The sequence below is a fragment of the Pseudophryne corroboree genome, chromosome 5 (assembly GCF_028390025.1).
Source record: "Pseudophryne corroboree isolate aPseCor3 chromosome 5, aPseCor3.hap2, whole genome shotgun sequence".
Lineage (NCBI taxonomy): Eukaryota > Metazoa > Chordata > Amphibia > Anura > Myobatrachidae > Pseudophryne > Pseudophryne corroboree.
Genome location: NC_086448.1, coordinates 686,925,279 through 686,943,470, shown reverse-complemented (window position 1 = coordinate 686,943,470; position 18,192 = coordinate 686,925,279). Strand labels below are relative to the sequence as shown.

The 18,192-nt window shown below is 47.5% G+C and overlaps 1 protein-coding gene across 5 annotated transcripts in view; it reads right to left on the bottom strand.

The window, feature by feature from the left end:
- The window catches only part of YTHDF3 (YTH N6-methyladenosine RNA binding protein F3), a 90,036-nt gene that overhangs the window by 31,114 nt on the left and 40,730 nt on the right, over positions 1-18,192 (bottom strand). For all 5 annotated transcript variants that reach the window (XM_063923789.1, XM_063923785.1, XM_063923786.1 and 2 more), the window contains one exon: positions 9,571-11,136. In XM_063923789.1, the coding sequence (XP_063779859.1) occupies positions 9,571-11,136 (1,566 nt within the window). The remainder of the gene's footprint in view (positions 1-9,570; positions 11,137-18,192) is intronic.

Genomic DNA, 18,192 nt, shown 5'->3' with positions numbered 1-18,192 from the left:
AGCCTTTTACCTCAGACATGTCGACACACGCGTACAGACACCACACACACAGAGGATGCTCTATTTGAAGACAGTTCCCCCACCAGGCCCTTTGGAGAGAGAGAGTATGCCAGCACACACTACAGCGCTATATAATACAGGGATGTACACTATACTGAGTGATTTTTCCCCTATAGCAGCTTATATACACAGTTTTGCGCCTAAATTTATGTGCCCCCCCCTCTCTTTTTTACCCTTTGTGTACCAGGATACTGCAGGGGAGAGCCTGGGGAGCTTCCTTCCAGCTGAGCTGTGAAGAGAAAATGGCGCCGGTGTGCTGAGGAAGAAGGCCCGGCCCCCTCAGCGGCGGGCTTCTGTCCTTTTATGTACTTTAATGGCGGGGGTTAATGCACATATACAGTTTATCAGACTGTATTATGTGCTTTTCGCCAAGTAAGGTAATCTAATTGCTGCCCAGGGCGCGCCCCCCCAGCGCCCTGCACCCATCCATGACCGGAGTGTGTGGTGTGCTAAGGGAGCAATGGCGCACAGCTGCAGTGCTGTGCGCTACCTTAATGAAGACCGGAGTCTTCAGCCGCCGATTTTCAACTTTCTCGTCGTTCTTCTGGCTCTGCAAGGGGGACGGCGGCGCGGCTCCGGGACCGGACGACCGAGGACTGGGCCCGTGTTCGATCCCTCTGGAGCTAATGGTGTCCAGTAGCCTTAGAAGCCCAAGCTAGCTGCAAGCAGGTAGGTTCGCTTCTCTCCCCTCAGTCCCACGTAGCAGTGAGTCTGTTGCCAGCAGATCTCACTGAAAATAAAAAACCTAACAAATACTTTCTTTTCTAGGAAGCTCAGGAGAGCCCCTAGGGTGCATCCAGCTCTGGCCGGGCACAGATACTAACTGAGGTCTGGAGGAGGGGCATAGAGGGAGGAGCCAGTGCACACCAGATATAGTACCTAATCTTTCTTTTAAGAGTGCCCAGTCTCCTGCGGAGCCCGTCTATACCCCACGGTCCTTACGGAGTACCCAGCATCCACTAGGACGTCAGAGAAATACAATTAACCACTATTACATCCCCGCTAAATATCATATTACTGTTCTAAGAAAGGAAATATTACACCTATTTAAGTCCACCGGCTTTATTCATACAGTAATTCAGCAGTACAAAGACTCCCAGCTATGAGTTACACAGTTGTAGAACCAGTTCTGCTACTTACCTTCAGATTGATCTATTTCACTACATAAGCGTTACTATATGGTATGTTCTGGATTAACCATTACAATACTGCCACTTTCTCTAGTGTAATACAGGTTGAGTATCCCATATCCAAATATTCCGAAATACGGAATATTCCGAAATACGGACTTTTTAGAGTGAGAGTGAGATAGTGAAACCTTTGTTTTTTGAGGACTCAATGTACACACATTTATTTTAAAACACAAGTTATTAAAAATATTGTATTAAATGACCTTCAGGCTGTGTGTATAAGGTGTATATGAAACATAAATTAATTGTGTGAATATAGACACACTTTGTTTAATGCACAAATTTGTAAAAAATATTGTATTAAATGACCTTCAGGCTGTGTGTATAAGGTGTATATGAAACATAAATGTCTTCTGTGCTTAGACTTGGGTCCCATCACCATGATATCTCATTATGGTATGCAATTATTCCAAAATACGGAAAAATCCGATATCCAAAATACCTCTGGTCCCAAGCATTTTGGATAAGGGAGACTCAACCTGTACTCTACTTTTTAGATAACATAGATCTTCTTAGTGGACACTGTGGATTTGCCTTTCCACAGGTGAGCTTCCATAATGGTTTCATTACTTAATATGTATTTAATCATTATAATTATATCAGTATTCTATACATTGACATCTGTAATGCATATTTTATCCAAGAAGTGCTGCCAGAACACCCTCATCGCCAATTTTCTCTGCAGCCCATAGAATCCTGCATGAAAATGAGCAATGCGGGGCTACCGAAAGGCTTGGGTATGTGCGCTGACAAACATCTCCAAAAACAATCTCTTCCCTATGTCACATGTGATTGCAGTGCGGGTAATGTATGCACTCGCCTCACTGCAGCAACAGATTGCTAGACAACTCAGGGCATGTGGGACAGTTACAGGTATTTAAAACAGTTTTATTATTTATTCACGATTATTCCTATAACTACACATTACGCACTTTACAGTGAATACTGAATCATTCATATCAGTCACAGGCCCAGTGGGGTTTACACATTAATTACCCTGTCAGTATGTCTTGGAGTGTGGGAAGAAACAGGACAACTCAGAAGAAACACACAAAAAGCAGAGCATGGAAACTCCACATAAATAGGGCCCAGGTTGGAATATAGACCCATGAATCAGCAGTGCTAATTTCTTTATTTTGGGGGGGAACAGATCTTCTGGAAGCACAGTGGGGGAAAAATGAACTGGAAAACCGTTGAAATTAAACTATTGTTTACACACAATTAGTGCAACTAAATAATAAGATTTTACTCACCGGTAAATCTATTTCTCGTAGTCCGTAGTGGATGCTGGGGACTCCGTAAGGACCATGGGGAATAGACGGGCTCCGCAGGAGACTGGGCACTCTAAGAAAGATTCAGTACTACTGGTGTGCACTGGCTCCTCCCTCTATGCCCCTCCTCCAGACCTCAGTTAAGGAAACTGTGCCCGGAAGAGCTGACATTATAAGGAAAGGATTTTGGAATCCAGGGTAAGACTCATAACAGCCACACCAATCACACCGTATAACTTGTGATAAACTTACCCAGTCAACAGTATGAACCACAACAGAGCATCAACAATGGATGCCCACATAACATAACCCTTTATTAAGCAATAACTATGTACACGTATTGCAGAAAGTCCGCACTTGGGACGGGCGCCCAGCATCCACTACGGACTACGAGAAATAGATTTACCGGTGAGTAAAATCTTATTTTCTCTAACGTCCTAGTGGATGCTGGGGACTCCGTAAGGACCATGGGGATTATACCAAAGCTCCCAAACGGGCGGGAGAGTGCGGATGACTCTGCAGCACCGAATGGGCAAACACAAGGTCCTCCTCAGCCAGGGTATCAAACTTGTAGAACTTAGCAAATGTGTTTGTACCCGACCAAGTAGCTGCTCGGCAAACCTGTAATGCCGAGACCCCTCGGGCAGCCGCCCAAGAAGAGCCCACTTTCCTTGTGGAATGGGCTTTCACTGATTTTGGATGCGGCAAACCGGCCGCAGAATGAGCCTGCTGAATCGTGCTACAGATCCAGCGAGCATTGGTTTGCTTTGAAGCAGGAGCACCCAGCTTATTGGATGCATACAGGATAAACAGCGAGTCAGTCTTCCTGACTCCAGCCGTCTTGGCTACATAGATCTTCAAAGCCCTGACTACATCAAGCAACTTGGAATCCTCCAAGTCACGAGTAGCCGCAGGCACCACACTAGGTTGGTTCAAATGAAAAGATGACACCACCTTCGGTAGAAATTGCGGACGAGTCCGTAATTCTTCCCTGTCCATATGGAAAACCAGATAGGGGCTTTTACATGACAAAGCCGCCAATTCTGACACACGCCTAGCCGAAGCTAAGGCCAATAGTATGACCACCTTCCACGTGAGATACTTTAGCTCCACGGTCTTAAGTGGCTCAAACCAGTGGGATTTCAGGAAACCCAACACCACGTTGAGATCCCAAGGTGCCACTGGTGGCACGAAAGGGGGCTGAATATGCAGCACTCCCTTAACAAACGTCTGAACTTCAGGAAGAGAAGCCAGTTCCTTTTGAAAGAAAATGGATAGGGCTGAAATCTGGACCTTTATGGACCCCAACTTCAGGCCCATAGTCACTCCAGACTGTAGGAAGTGCAGGAACCGGCCCAGCTGGAATTCCTCTGTAGGGGCCTTCCTGGCCTCACACCAAGCAACATATTTTCGCCATATACGGTGATAGTGTCTTGTTGTCACGTCCTTCCTAGCCTTTATCAGCGTAGGAATAACTTCCTCCGGTTTTTCCGCTAGGATCCTGCGTTCAACTACCATGCCGTCCAACGCAGCCGCGATAAGTCTTGGAACAGACAGGGCCCCTGTTGCAACAGGTCCTGTCTGAGAGGCAGAGGCCATGGGTCCTCTGTGAGCATTTCTTGCAGTTCCGGGTACCAAGTCCTCCTTGGCCAATCCGGAACAATGAGTATTGTTCTCACTCCTCTTTTTCTTACGATTCTCAGCACCTTGGGTATGAGAGGAAGAGGAGGAAACGCATAGACCGAATGGAACACCCACGGTGTTACCAGTGCGTCCACAGCTATCGCCTGAGGGTCTCTTGACCTGACGCAATACCTTTGTAGCTTTTTGTTGTGACGGGACGCCATCATGTCTACCTGTGGCAGTTCCCATCGATTTGTAATCTGAGTGAAGACTTCGTGATGAAGTCCCCACTCTCCCGGGTGGAGGTCGTGCCTGCTGAGGAAGTCTGCTTCCCAGTTGTCCACTCCCGGAATGAACACTGCTGACAGTGCTTGCACGTGATTCTCCACCCACCTAAGAATCCTGGTGGCTTCAGCCATCGCCACTCTGCTTCTTTTGCCGCCCTGGCGGTTTACATGAGCCACTGCGTTGATGTTGTCTGACTGAATCAGCACCGGTTGGTTGCAAAGCAGAGGCTCCGCTTGACTCAGGGCGCTGTATATGGCCCTTAGTTCCAGGATATTAATGTGCAGACAAGCCTCCTGACTTGACCACAACCCTTGGAAGTTTCTTCCCTGAGTGACTGCCCCCCACCCTCGGAGGCTTGCATCCGTGGTCACCAGGACCCAGTCCTGTATGCCGGACCTGCGGCCCTCGAGAAGGTGAGCACTCTGTAGCCACCACAAATGGGAAACACCCGGGCCCTCGGGGACAGGGTGATCAGCCGATGCATCTGAAGATGCGATCCGGACCACTTGTCCAACAGATCCCACTGAAAGATCCTCGCATGGAACCTGCCGAAGGGAATGGCTTCGTATGATGCCACCATCTTTCCCAGGACACGCGTGCAGCGATGCACCGACACCTGTTTCGGTTTTAAGAGGTCTCTGACTAGAGTCACGAGCTCTTGAGCCTTCTCCGCAGGGAGAAACACCTTCTTCTGGTCCGTGTCCAAAATCATGCCCAGAAAAGGCAGACGCGTTGTAGGAATCAGCTGCGACTTTGGGATATTCAGAATCCAGCCGTGCTGTTGCAACACTTCCTGAGAGTGTGCTATGCTGATCAGCAACTGCTCTCTGGACCTCGCCTTTATGAGGAGATCGTCCAAGTATGGGATAATTGTGACTCCTTGCTTTCGAAGGAGCACCATCATTTCTGCCATTACCTTGGTAAATATTCTTGGTGCCGTGGAGAGCCCAAACGGCAACGTCTGGAATTGGTAATGACAGTCCTGTACCACAAATCTGAGGTACTCCTGATGAGGTGGATAAATGGGGACATGCAAGTAAGCATCCTTGATGTCCAGAGACACCATAAAATCCCCCTCTTCCAGGCTTGCAATGACCGCTCTGAGCGATTCCATTTTGAACTTGAATCTTTTCAGATAAATGTTCAGGGACTTTAAATTCAATATGGGTCTGACCGAACCGTCCGGTTTCGGTACCACAAACATTGTGGAATAGTATCCTCTTCCTTGTTCAAGGAGGGGAACCTTTACCACCACCTGCTGGAGATATAACTTGTGAATTGCCGCTAACACTGCTTCCCGTTCCATGGGGGAAGCTGGCAGGGCCGATTTGAGGTAACGGTGAGGGGGCATCACTTCGAATTCCAGCTTGTATCCCTGAGACACAATCTGTATAGCCCAGGGATCCACCTGTGAGCGAACCCACTGGTGGCTGAAATTTCGGAGACGCGCCCCCACCGCTCCTGTGGAGCCCCAGCGTCATGCGGTGGATTTAGTGGAAGCCGGGGAGGACTTCTGTTCCTGGGAACTAGCTGTATGGTGCAGCTTCTTTCCTCTACCCCTGCCTCTGGCAAGAAAGGACGCACCTCTGACCTTCTTGATTCTTTGTGATCGAAAGGACTGCATTTGGTAATACGGTGCTTTCTTAGGCTGTGAGGGAATATATGGCAAAAAATTTGACTTCCCAGCCGTAGCTGTGGAAACTATGTCCGAGAGGCCGTCCCCAAACAATTCCTCACCCTTGTAAGGTAAAACCCCCATGTGCTTTTTGGAGTCGGCATCACCTGTCCATTGCAGAGTCCACAGGACCCTTCTGGCAGAAATTGACATTGCATTTATTCTAGAGCCCAGTAGGCAAATGTCCCTCTGGGCATCCCTCATATATAGGACAGCGTCCTATAGTGCCCCAGGGTCAGTAAAATGGTATCCTTGTCTAAGGTATCCATTTCCTCAGACAGATTATCTGTCCATGCTGCTACAGCACTACACATCCAGGCCGACGCAATTGCCGGCCTCAGTAGAGTACCTGAATGTGTATAAACGGACTTCAGGATACTTTCCTGCTTCCTATCTGCAGGATCCTTTAGGGCGGCCGTATCCTGTGACGGCAGGGCCACCTTCTTAGATAAGCGTGTCAGAGCTTTATCTACCCTAGGGGAGGATTCCCAGCGCACCCTGTCCGTTGGTGGGAAAGGGTACGCCATAAGTAACCTTTTGGAAATCAGCACTTTCCTATCGGGGGAGTCCCACGCTTTTTCACATAATTCATTTAACTCATGTGAAGGGGGAAAAGTCACCTCTTGCTTTTTCTCCCTATACATATAAACCATCTTGTCAGAGACAGGGTTTATCTCTAATATGTGCAAAACATCCTTCATTGCTATAATCATGTAGCGGATGGCTTTAGCCATTTTAGGCTGCAATTTTGCATCATCCTCATCGACACTGGAGTCAGAATCAGTGTCGATATCTGTGTCAACAATTTTGGATAGTGGGCGCTTCTGAGACCCTGACGGCCTCTGCGCTGTAGGATCAGGCATGGGCTGAGACCCCGATTGTCCCAAGGCATCAGCTTTATCCAACCTTTTATGCAAGGAGTTTACATTATCATTTAACACCTTCCACATATCTATCCAATCAGGTGTCGGCGCCGTCTGCGGAGACACGTCATTCATCTGCACTTTGCTCTGCCTCCACATAGCCCTCTTCGTCAAACATGTCGACACACCACACACACAGGGGATGCTCTATATGAGAACAGGACCCCCACAAGGCCTTTTGGAGAGACAGAGAGAAAGTATGCCAGCACACATCCCAACGCTATACGACCCAGGAATCACACAGTAACTTAGTGTTTACCCAGTAGCTGCTGTATATATGATTAATGCGCTAAATTTATGTGCCCCCCTCTCTTTTTACCCTTTCTACCGTGAGTCTGCAGGGGAGAGCCTGGGGAGCTTCCTCTCAGCGGAGCTGTGGAGAGAAAATGGTGCTGGCGAGTGCTGAGGAAGAAGGCCCCGCCCCCTCAGCGGCGGGCTTCTGTCCCGCGATTTTGTGTGAAATTAATGGCGGGGGCTCATGCATATAACAGTGTCCAACTGTATATATGCTGCTTTTGCCAGGAGGTACTTAATTGCTGCCCAGGGCGCCCCCCCCCTGCGCCCTGCAGTGACCGGAGTGTGTGGGTTAGTGTGGGCGCAATGGCGCACAGCTGCAGTGCTGTGCGCTACCTCATATGAAGACAGGAGTCTTCTGCCACCGATTTTGACGTCTTCTTGCTTCAATCCGCCGGCTTCTGTCTTCTGGCTCTGCGAGGGGGACGGCGGCGCGACTCCGGGAACGGACGACCAAGGTTAGGTTCCTGTGTTCGATCCCTATGGAGCTAATGGTGTCCAGTAGCCTAAGTAGCGCAACCTAGCCGCAGTTAGTAGGTTTGCTTCTCTCCCCTCAGTCCCATGTAGCAGAGAGTCTGTTGCCAGCAGAAACTCTCTGAAAATAAAAAAAACCTAACTAAAATACTTTCTTATTAGCAAGCTCAGGAGAGCTCACTAAAATGCACCCAGCTCTGTCCGGGCACAGATTCTAACTGAGGTCTGGAGGAGGGGCATAGAGGGAGGAGCCAGTGCACACCAGTAGTACTAAATCTTTCTTAGAGTGCCCAGTCTCCTGCGGAGCCCGTCTATTCCCCATGGTCCTTACGGAGTCCCCAGCATCCACTAGGACGTTAGAGAAATTACATTTACTTTTGACAAGTATAAGGAAACTAAGGAGGGAATTTAATTGTTTTTCCCCACAGTTGCCACTAGACGGTGCCCGACGGAGCAAACTCTCTTCGGGCACAAGCGCTATGGAGGACACTTCTTCTTGCAGCCTTTGGAGGTGGCAAATAGTCCATGGTTTGTGGCCCTTAATGGCTGTTTGGGTGCCCTAACCAGGAGTTTAGATAGGTTTAGCCAATATACTGTGCGCAGCTAAACCCCATCTATTTGGGTGCTACATTTAATGGATGCCTGGAACAATTTAAATGCTCCTTGGGCACCAATTATCGCAGTACCCAAAATAATTGCAAAGTATTGTAGTTTTAGCCCATAGAACTTAGATTTACTTATTTTCACTGCAGGATTCATTGTGATATTTGCACAATTACCAGCCACAAGAATCCTAGAACCATACATAACAGTTCCTGACCACCTCACTGGAACTGAAGGCTGCTGTTGGCAACCGTATTCCAGCTTTGTTTCTGCACATGTATTGAGCCATTCTGCATATACAGGAGTTCAGCACAAAGCCCACCAACCCATCACTGATGTAAACTTACTAGAGGTCAAAGACAAAGGAGCAGATGGGCTCAGGATCAAGTCAAGGGAGCAAATGAGGTGGGGATAGAACAGTGGACACTGATGTTAAATGGGTGGTGTTTAATAAAGCAAAACCTACATCTATATAAAGACACATGTATCAACCTAACACTAGAAGCATTGTACAGGTTTGTCCTTCGTCCATCTAGCCTCAATACACCACACAGTAAGAGATGCCCGACGCAAGTGAGCCGACAATTTCCATGCAACTCCACCAGCATTGGGAGTCTTTTTTTTTTTTGCTGAAAATGCATTTTAGTCACAACACAATGCAACTGGGACGCCCGAGGAGACTGTGCTGATTAATTTGATATGAGACACTTGTAGTTCTGAGTGTGACGGAATATGTATATGAAGCACAAAGGAACTTGACAAAGAAACAAGCCACGGCATCGTAGCACTGCGTATGCAGATTCAGAAACTCTGTTGCACACAGAAATAAGTGTTGCATATAAAATTAATCAGCCCAGTCTCCTGGTGCATTCTAGCCGCATCACGATGCATCTAAGACATTTTCGTGAAAAAAAAGTAATCCACTGCTAGCAGAGTCTCATTGGACCTGGTGTGCCAAGATAAGTCGTCTGGTACGACTGCAGCAAAGATGTAAGAGGACACATCTGTATTAAGAAATAAAAAAATAAAAAATCATTCCCAACGAGTCTGCTATATTTTAACAGTGTAATGGGGAAATTAAATCCAATAGGTTGTACAAATAATCACTGGGATCTCAGCCAAGCAGGAGCTAAAAAAAAACCATACCACACAAATTTACACACACTTACCCTACGCATGGCTTCCTCCTCTTCCTGACGCTTCTCATAATGTGCAAAGTCATCAAAGATAGAGGTTGTATGCTTGAAAGTCGCAATTATTTTAAGGACTTGCTTGGCTTTTTCTAGGGGTACCTCTTGAGTGTCCCTTGAGTTGGTAACAGGCTTATTATCATTGTTTTCCAAACGAATATGTCTCAGTTGATTGTTGGGAACGTCCTTGACAAAGACCCATTTCACTTCAAACTTTCCCTTCCACTTATCTTGGGACCAGACTCCAGCATATGCATTATAGTCCACAATAGACTTCATCTCTGCAACACCACAAAAATGTCCACTTCCATTTACGCTGAAGAGCAAATAGAGTGGGCCTTTACCATTCAAAGACCGGAATGCAGCATCCAAACGCTTATTGCCATGTTCAGTACTGCACCAGATGGAGTACTTAATAGAACGGTGAATATCGTCCTCAGAGTAGCTCTTTATTATAAACACACGCCCGTTTTTTAGACTCCAATCAAAGTCTTTGGGATTATAGTTGTTTATGGCCTTCAGTTTCTCCAATACAGGGTGAACCTCAACACCAGAAGGTGAGGAGCTAACAGGAACAACACCTAAGCCAAAGTTCTCATTGCCAGATACATTGTTGTGATTGAAGCCCACTCCCCTGTTCCTAGGTGCCACCCAGCGGTTTTGAAGCTGCTGCTGTACCTGGTGTGTTGGAGCCTGCTGCTGAGGTCCTTGTTGCTGCTGTGGCTGTTGCTGAAGCTGCTGTTGAGGCAGTTGGTTTTGCACCATGGGTAGAGGTTGAGTTAATGGCTGAGGCTGTTGAATTACAGGCTGAGGAGGCAGAACTGGTTGGGTAAGAGGGGCCTTTACCACAGCCCCTTTGTCATCCCAAGTTCCAATATTGATGTTATGTTTTATAGGCGGTGGGGGAACTGCAGTGCTACAAATACCCACATTGCCCTTGGGTTTTAGTTTAGGCTGAGGTTTCGCTGGCTTTCGAGCAATGGCAGCCCAAGAGGTTGGTTTGGGTGCTGAACTGCTAACTGGAGGCACGCTGTTTGCGGCTATACTAGTCAAAGCTGAACCGACAGTTTTTGTTACAGCAGCAGTCATATCTCCACCGATTTTCAGTCCTGTCATTCCTTGCTCGATGCTGTTAATACCTGGTACTTTGCTCAGAGTGTCACTGCCAAAACCAGCTTGCCCATCAGCGATAGCTCTACCAAGGGAACTAGGTGGGTATCCATAGCTGCTGCTATATGCAGAACTTTGCGTTGATTGTCCCTGAGATCCACTTGTCCCCCATGTGGAGAAATCTGCATTCCCAGGAAAAAAATTAAACCCATGCTGGCTTAGGAAAGGAGGAGTGTTCCCCAAAGCTCCAGGCTGACTAAACACTCCATCCGGTATGTAGTGGTGTTCCCCATTGCTCATCTGTCCATACAAGTATGGCATTGGTGGGTCTCCCGCGGTGGACCATGCAGCCTCGCCAAGGGAGTAAGGAAATCCAATGGATGGAGCATAATAACTAGGCATGTAAGGGTCTGACATTGGTGGATAGCTATTACTCTGCAATGGAAACAAAAAAGTATATATATATTTGACTTTCAGTGGATACCACTAATTATCTCAAACACACGTTTAAAATATACATAAACACGTTAACATTGATGTGTTGCATCAGTACACACAGGAAGCGGACATCAGTGAGGGGCAGAGTTTACCACCTGGTACAATTTAAATCACGTCTGAATCATTATTTATTGGTCTAGGCTGTCCTCTTGAGTCCACACTTGGGGGTACTCTGAGAATATAACATGGCGATATGAATTTCTAATATGGGAACCTGAAAATACTCTGAAATAAGGTCCTTATGATTCTATTAATATTTCTATAGTAAGGAATACTTCGCTCATTTCTGAGTAAGTTATTATGGCATCCTGATACACTGTCTTAGAACATAAACCTACTCTATGGCTCCAAATTGAAAGCATAACTATTAGAAATCATAGAAACACCGTCAAAAAGCGAAAGCTATTTGAAGTGGTGGCCAGATTCTATGTGATGTGGCCATACACCTGACTCCAAGATCTGAAATATGAGGAGGGAGGTATGTCATCTGAAAAGGTTTTGCGGTTTCATAGGACATTTAGTTTTGTGATATAATAGTTTTATTATACAAGGCTGTAAGTCAGTGCGTCTTGCAGATGCGCACTAGAGAGCTGCATGGAGTCCCTGCCGCCTCCCCTCACAGCTCTAACTGGATTCCTGTTAGACACAGCCTCACTACCCTCCCTCACAGCACTTGGAGCTGGGTGGCACGAGGATGGAGAGGCACAAGGATGGAGGGGCATAGTGGAGGTGAGGCTATATATTGTGGCCACATTAGCTAGCGAGCTGGCGACAAGTCAAAAATACTAGTTTTTTATTTATTAAAATAAGAATTTACTTACCGATAATTCTATTTCTCGGAGTCCGTAGTGGATGCTGGGGTTCCTGAAAGGACCATGGGGAATAGCGGCTCCGCAGGAGACAGGGCACAAAAGTAAAGCTTTTACAGGTCAGGTGGTGTGTACTGGCTCCTCCCCCTATGACCCTCCTCCAGACTCCAGTTAGGTACTGTGCCCGGACGAGCGTACACAATAAGGGAGGATTTTGAATCCCGGGTAAGACTCATACCAGCCACACCAATCACACCGTACAACTTGTGATCTAAACCCAGTTAACAGTATGATAACAGAGGAGCCTCTGAAAGATGGCTTCCTAAACAATAACCCGAATTAGTTAACAATAACTATGTACAAGTATTGCAGATAATCCGCACTTGGGATGGGCGCCCAGCATCCACTACGGACTCCGAGAAATAGAATTATCGGTAAGTAAATTCTTATTTTCTCTATCGTCCTAAGTGGATGCTGGGGTTCCTGAAAGGACCATGGGGATTATACCAAAGCTCCCAAACGGGCGGGAGAGTGCGGATGACTCTGCAGCACCGAATGAGAGAACTCCAGGTCCTCCTTTGCCAGGGTATCAAATTTGTAAACATTTACAAACGTGTTCTCCCCTGACCACGTAGCTGCTCGGCAGAGTTGTAATGCCGAGACCCCTCGGGCAGCCGCCCAAGATGAGCCCACCTTCCTTGCGGAATGGGCCTTAACAGATTTAGGCTGTGGCAGGCCTGCCACAGAATGTACAAGTTGAATTTTGTTACAAAACCAACGAGCAATCGACTGCTTAGAAGCAGGTGCACCCAACTTGTTGGGTGCATACAGTATAAACAGCGAATCAGATTTTCTGACTCCAGCCGTCCTTTAAATGTATATTTTTAAGGCTCTGACAACGTCCAACAACTTGGAGTCCTTCAAGTCGTCTGTAGCCGCAGGCACTACAATAGGCTGGTTCAGGTGAAACGCTGATACCACCTTAGGGAGAAAATGCGGACGCGTCCGCAGCTCTGCCCTATGTCGAATGGAAAATTATATAAGGGCTTTTATAAGACAAAGCCGCCAGTTCAGATACTCTCCCGGCCGAAGCCAGGGCCAGTAACATAGTCACTTTCCATGTGAGATATTTCAAATCCACATTCTTTAGTGGTTCAAACCAATTGGATTTGAGGAAATCTAAAACTACATTTAGATCCCACGGTGCCACCTTAGGCACCACAGGAGGCTGTATATGCAGTACTCCTTTGATAAAAATCTGGACCTCAGGGACTGAGGCCAATTCTTTGTGGAAGAATATTGATAGGGCCGAAATTTGAACCTTAATAGATCCCAATTTGAGACCCATAGACAATCCTGATTGCAGGAAATGTAGGAAAACGACCCAGTTGAAATTCCTCCATCGGAGCACTCCGCTGCTCGCACCACGCAACATATTTTCGCCAAATACGGCGATAATGCTTCGCGGTGACTTCCTTCCTTGCCTTTATCAAGGTAGGAATGACTTCTTCTGGAATGCCTTTTCCTTTTAGGATCTGGCATTCAACGCCATGCCGTCAAACGCAGCCGCGGTAAGTCTTGAAAAAGACAAGGACCCTGCTGAAGCAGGTCCCTTCTCAGAAGTAGAGGCCACGGATCGTCCGTGACCATCTCTTGAAGTTCCGGGTACCAAGTCCTTCTTGGCCAATCCGGAGCCACTAGTCTTACTCCTCTTTGCCGTATAATCCTCAATACCTTTGGTATGAGAGGCAGAGGAGGAAACACATATACCGACTGGTACACCCAAGGTGTTACCAGCGCGTCCACAGCTATTGCCTGCGGATCTCTTGACCTGGCGCAATACCTGTCCAGTGTTTTGTTGAGGCGAGACGCCATCATGTCCACCATTGGTTTTACCCAACGGTTTAATAGCATGTGGAAAACTTCTGGATGAAGTCCCCACTCTCCCGGGTGAAGGTCGTGTCTGCTGAGGAAGTCTGCTTCCCAGTTGTCCACGCCCGGGATGAATACTGCTGACAGTGCTATCACGTGATTCTCCGCCCAGCGAAGGATCCTGGCAGCTTCTGCCATTGCCCTCCTGCTTCTTGTGCCGCCCTGTCTGTTTACATGGGCGACTGCCGTGATGTTGTCCGACTGGATCAACACCGGTCTTCCTTGAAGCAGAGGTTCCGCCTGGCTTAGAGCATTGTAGATTGCTCTTAGTTCCAGAATGCTTATGTGAAGAGACTTTTTCAGGCTCGACCACACTCCCTGGAAATTTCTTCCCTGTGTGACTGCTCCCCAGCCTCTCAGGCTGGCATCCGTGGTCACCAGGATCCAATCCTGCATGCCGAATCTGCGGCCCTCCAATAGATGAGCCTCCTGCAACCACCACAGAAGGGATACCCTTGTCCTCGGCGACAGGGTTATCCGCAGGTGCATCTGAAGATGCGACCCTGACCATTTGTCCAACAGATCCCTTTGCATGGAATCTGCCGAAAGGGATTGCTTCGTAAGAAGCTACCATTTTTTCCCAGGACTCTTGTGCATTGATGTACAGACACCTTTCCTGGTTTTAGGAGGTTCCTGACCAGGTCAGATAACTCCTTGGCTTTTTCTTCGGGAAGAAAAACCTTTTTCTGAACTGTGTCCAGAATCATCCCCAGGAACAGCAGACGAGTTGTCGGCATTAATTGGGATTTTGGAATATTCAGAATCCATCCGTGCTGCTTTAGCACCTCTTGAGATAGTGCTAAACCCATCTCTAGCTGTTCTCTGGACCTTGCCCTTATTAGGAGATCGTCCAAGTATGGGATAATTAATACGCCTTTTCTTCGAAGAAGAAATATTATCTCGGCCATTACCTTTGTAAAGACCCGAGGTGCCGTGGACAAACCAAACGGCAGCGTCTGAAACTGATAGTGACAGTTTTGTACAACGAACCTGAGGTACCCCTGGTGTGAGGGGTAATTGGAACGTGGAGATACGCATCCTTGATGTCCAAGGATACCATAAAGTCCCCTTCTTCCAGGTTCGCTATCACTGCTCTGAGTGACTCCATCTTGAACTTGAACTTCTTTATGTATAGGTTCAAGGACTTCAGATTTAGAATAGGCCTTACCGAGCCATCCGGCTTCGGTACCACAAATAGAGTGGAATAATACCCCTTCCCTTGTTGTAGAAGAGGTACCTTGACTATCACCTGCTGAGAATACAGCTTGTGAATGGCTTCCAAAACCGTCTCCCTTTCTGAGGGGGACGTTGGTAAAGCAGACTTCAGGAAACGGCGAGGTGGCTCTGTCTCTAATTTCAACCTGTACCCCTGACATATTATCTGCAGGATCCAGGGATTTATGCGAGTGAGCCCACTGCGCGCTGTAATTTTTGAGACGACCGCCTACCGCCCCCGAGTCCGCTTGCGAAGCCCCAGCGTCATGCTGAGGCTTTTGTAGAAGCCGGGGAGGGCTTCTGTTCCTGGGAAGGAGCTGCCTGTTGCTGTCTCTTCCCTCGTCCTCTGCCTCGTGGCAGATATGAATAGCCCTTTGCTCTCTTATTTTTAAAGGAACGAAAGGGCTGCGGTTGAAAGGTCGGTGCCTTTTTCTGTTGGGGAGTGACTTGAGGTAGAAAGGTGGATTTCCCGGCCGTAGCCGTGGCCACCAAATCCGATAGACCGACCTCAAATAACTCCTCTACGCATCGCCTGTCCACTGTCGTGTCCATAAAGCTCTTCTGGCCGAAATGGACATAGCACTTACCCGTGATGCCAGTGTGCAGACATCTCTCTGTGCATCACGCATATAAAGAAATGCATCCTTTATTTGTTCTAACGACAGTAAAATATTGTCCCTGTCCAGGGTATCAATATTTTCGATCAGGGACTCTGACCAAACTACCCCAGCACTGCACATCCAGGCAGTCGCAATAGCTGGTCGTAGTATAACACCTGCATGTGTGTATATACCTTTTTGGATATTTTCCATCCTCCTATCTGATGGATCTTTAAGTGCGTCCGTCTCAGGAGAGGGTAACGCCACTTGTTTTGATAAGCGTGTTAGCGCTTTGTCCACCCTAGGAGGTGTTTCCCAGCGCTCCCTAACCTCTGGCGGGAAAGGGTATAAAGCCAATAACTTCTTTGAAATTAGCAGTTTTTTATCGGGGCACCCCACGCTTCATCACACACGTCATTTAATTCTTCTGATTCGGTAAAAACTACTGGTAGTTTTTTCACACCCCACATAATACCCTGTTTAGTGGTACCTGTAGTATCAGCTAAATGTAACATCTCCTTTATTGCCAAAATCATATAACGTGTGGCCCTACTGGAAAATACGGTTGATTCGTCACCTTCACCACCGGAATCAGTGCCTGTGTCTGGGTCTGTGTCGACCGACTGAGGCAAGGGACGTTTTACAGCCCCTGACGGTGTTTGAGGCGCCTGGACAGACACTAATTGAGTGTCCGGCCGCCTCATGTCGGCAAACGACTGCTTAAGCGAGTTGACGCTATCCCGTAATTCCACAAATAAAGGCATCCATTCTGGTGTCGACCCCCTAGGAGGTGACATCCTCATATTTGGCAATTGCTCCGCCTCCACACCAATAACGTCCTCATACATGTCGACACACACGTACCGACACACAGCAGACACACAGGGAATGCTCTATACGAAGACAGGACCCACCAGCCCTTTGGGGAGACAGAGGGAGAGTCTGCCAGCACACACCAAAAAGCGCTATATATGACAGGGATAGCCTTATGATTAAGTGCTCCCTTATAGCTGCTTTTATATTAATATATTGCCATTTATTCTGCCCCCCCTCTCTGTTATACCCTGTTTCTGTAGTGCAGTGCAGGGGAGAGACCTGGGAGCCTTCCTGACCAGCGGAGCTGTGACAGAAAATGGCGCCGTGTGCTGAGGAGATAGGCCCCGCCCCTTTTTCGGCGGGCTCGTCTCCCGCTATTTAGTACATTTAGGCAGGGGTAAATATCTCCATATAGCCTCTGGGGCTATATGTGAGGTATTTTTAGCCTTTTTAAAGGTTTTCATTTGCCTCCCAGGGCGCCCCCCCCAGCGCCCTGCACCCTCAGTGACTGCCGTGTGAAGTGTGCTGAGAGGAAAATGGCGCACAGCTGCAGTGCTGTGCGCTACCTTAAGAAGACTGCAGGAGTCTTCAGCCGCCGATTCTGGACCTCTTCTTGCTTCAGCATCTGTGAGGGGGCCGGCGGCGTGGCTCCGGTGACCATCCAGGCTGTACCTGTGATCGTCCCTCTGGAGCTTCATGTCCAGTAGCCAAGAAGCCAATCCATCCTGCACGCAGGTGAGTTCACTTCTTCTCCCCTCTGTCCCTCGTTGCAGTGATCCTGTTGCCAGCAGGAATCACTGTAAAATAAAAAAAACCTAAGCTAAACTCTCTAAGCAGCTCTTTATGAGAGCCACCTAGAATTGCACCCTTCTCGGCCGGGCACAAAAATCTAACTGGAGTCTGGAGGAGGGTCATAGGGGGAGGAGCCAGTACACACCACCTGACCTGTAAAAGCTTTACTTTTGTGCCCTGTCTCCTGCGGAGCCGCTATTCCCCATGGTCCTTTCAGGAACCCCAGCATCCACTTAGGACGATAGAGAAAATATGTTCTATGCATTGTGAGACAACGTAAGATATGATAAAACGGACTAATCATAAAAAAGTAGATTTCTTAAGAAATGCAAATATGGATTTACAGTGTATATTAGTTTGTTTCATTATACAGTAGGTTACTCTCCTACCAGATGGTTCCTACAGCTATGACATTAATTATTCATTGTATTTCATCAAAGTCCACAGAAAGTACAATCGTTGTTCACACAAGTAAACAAGCAATGAACACCCTGTGCATCAGTAACATGACACTCATATTCCGGAGTCTGCAAACTGACAAGATGATGTCATCTGCTATTTTAAAATACATTATAGGCAGTGAATCAGATTGCAATAAATTCTTATTTGCTAGCACCTCCATATGCCTCCACCACAGTAGTAAGAGACCAGACATAGGCAGCTGCAACAGAAGAGACAGGATTATTGCACTGGCCACCAGGTTGTATTCTTACAGGCACTATGGACATGAGATTTCATCGAGCTCTGCCTTAAAACCTTTAGGGCATATGTTTTGTCTGAAACTACTATAGCTTGCCTCTTATTTTCTGATCCCCTATCCAAAATTGAAG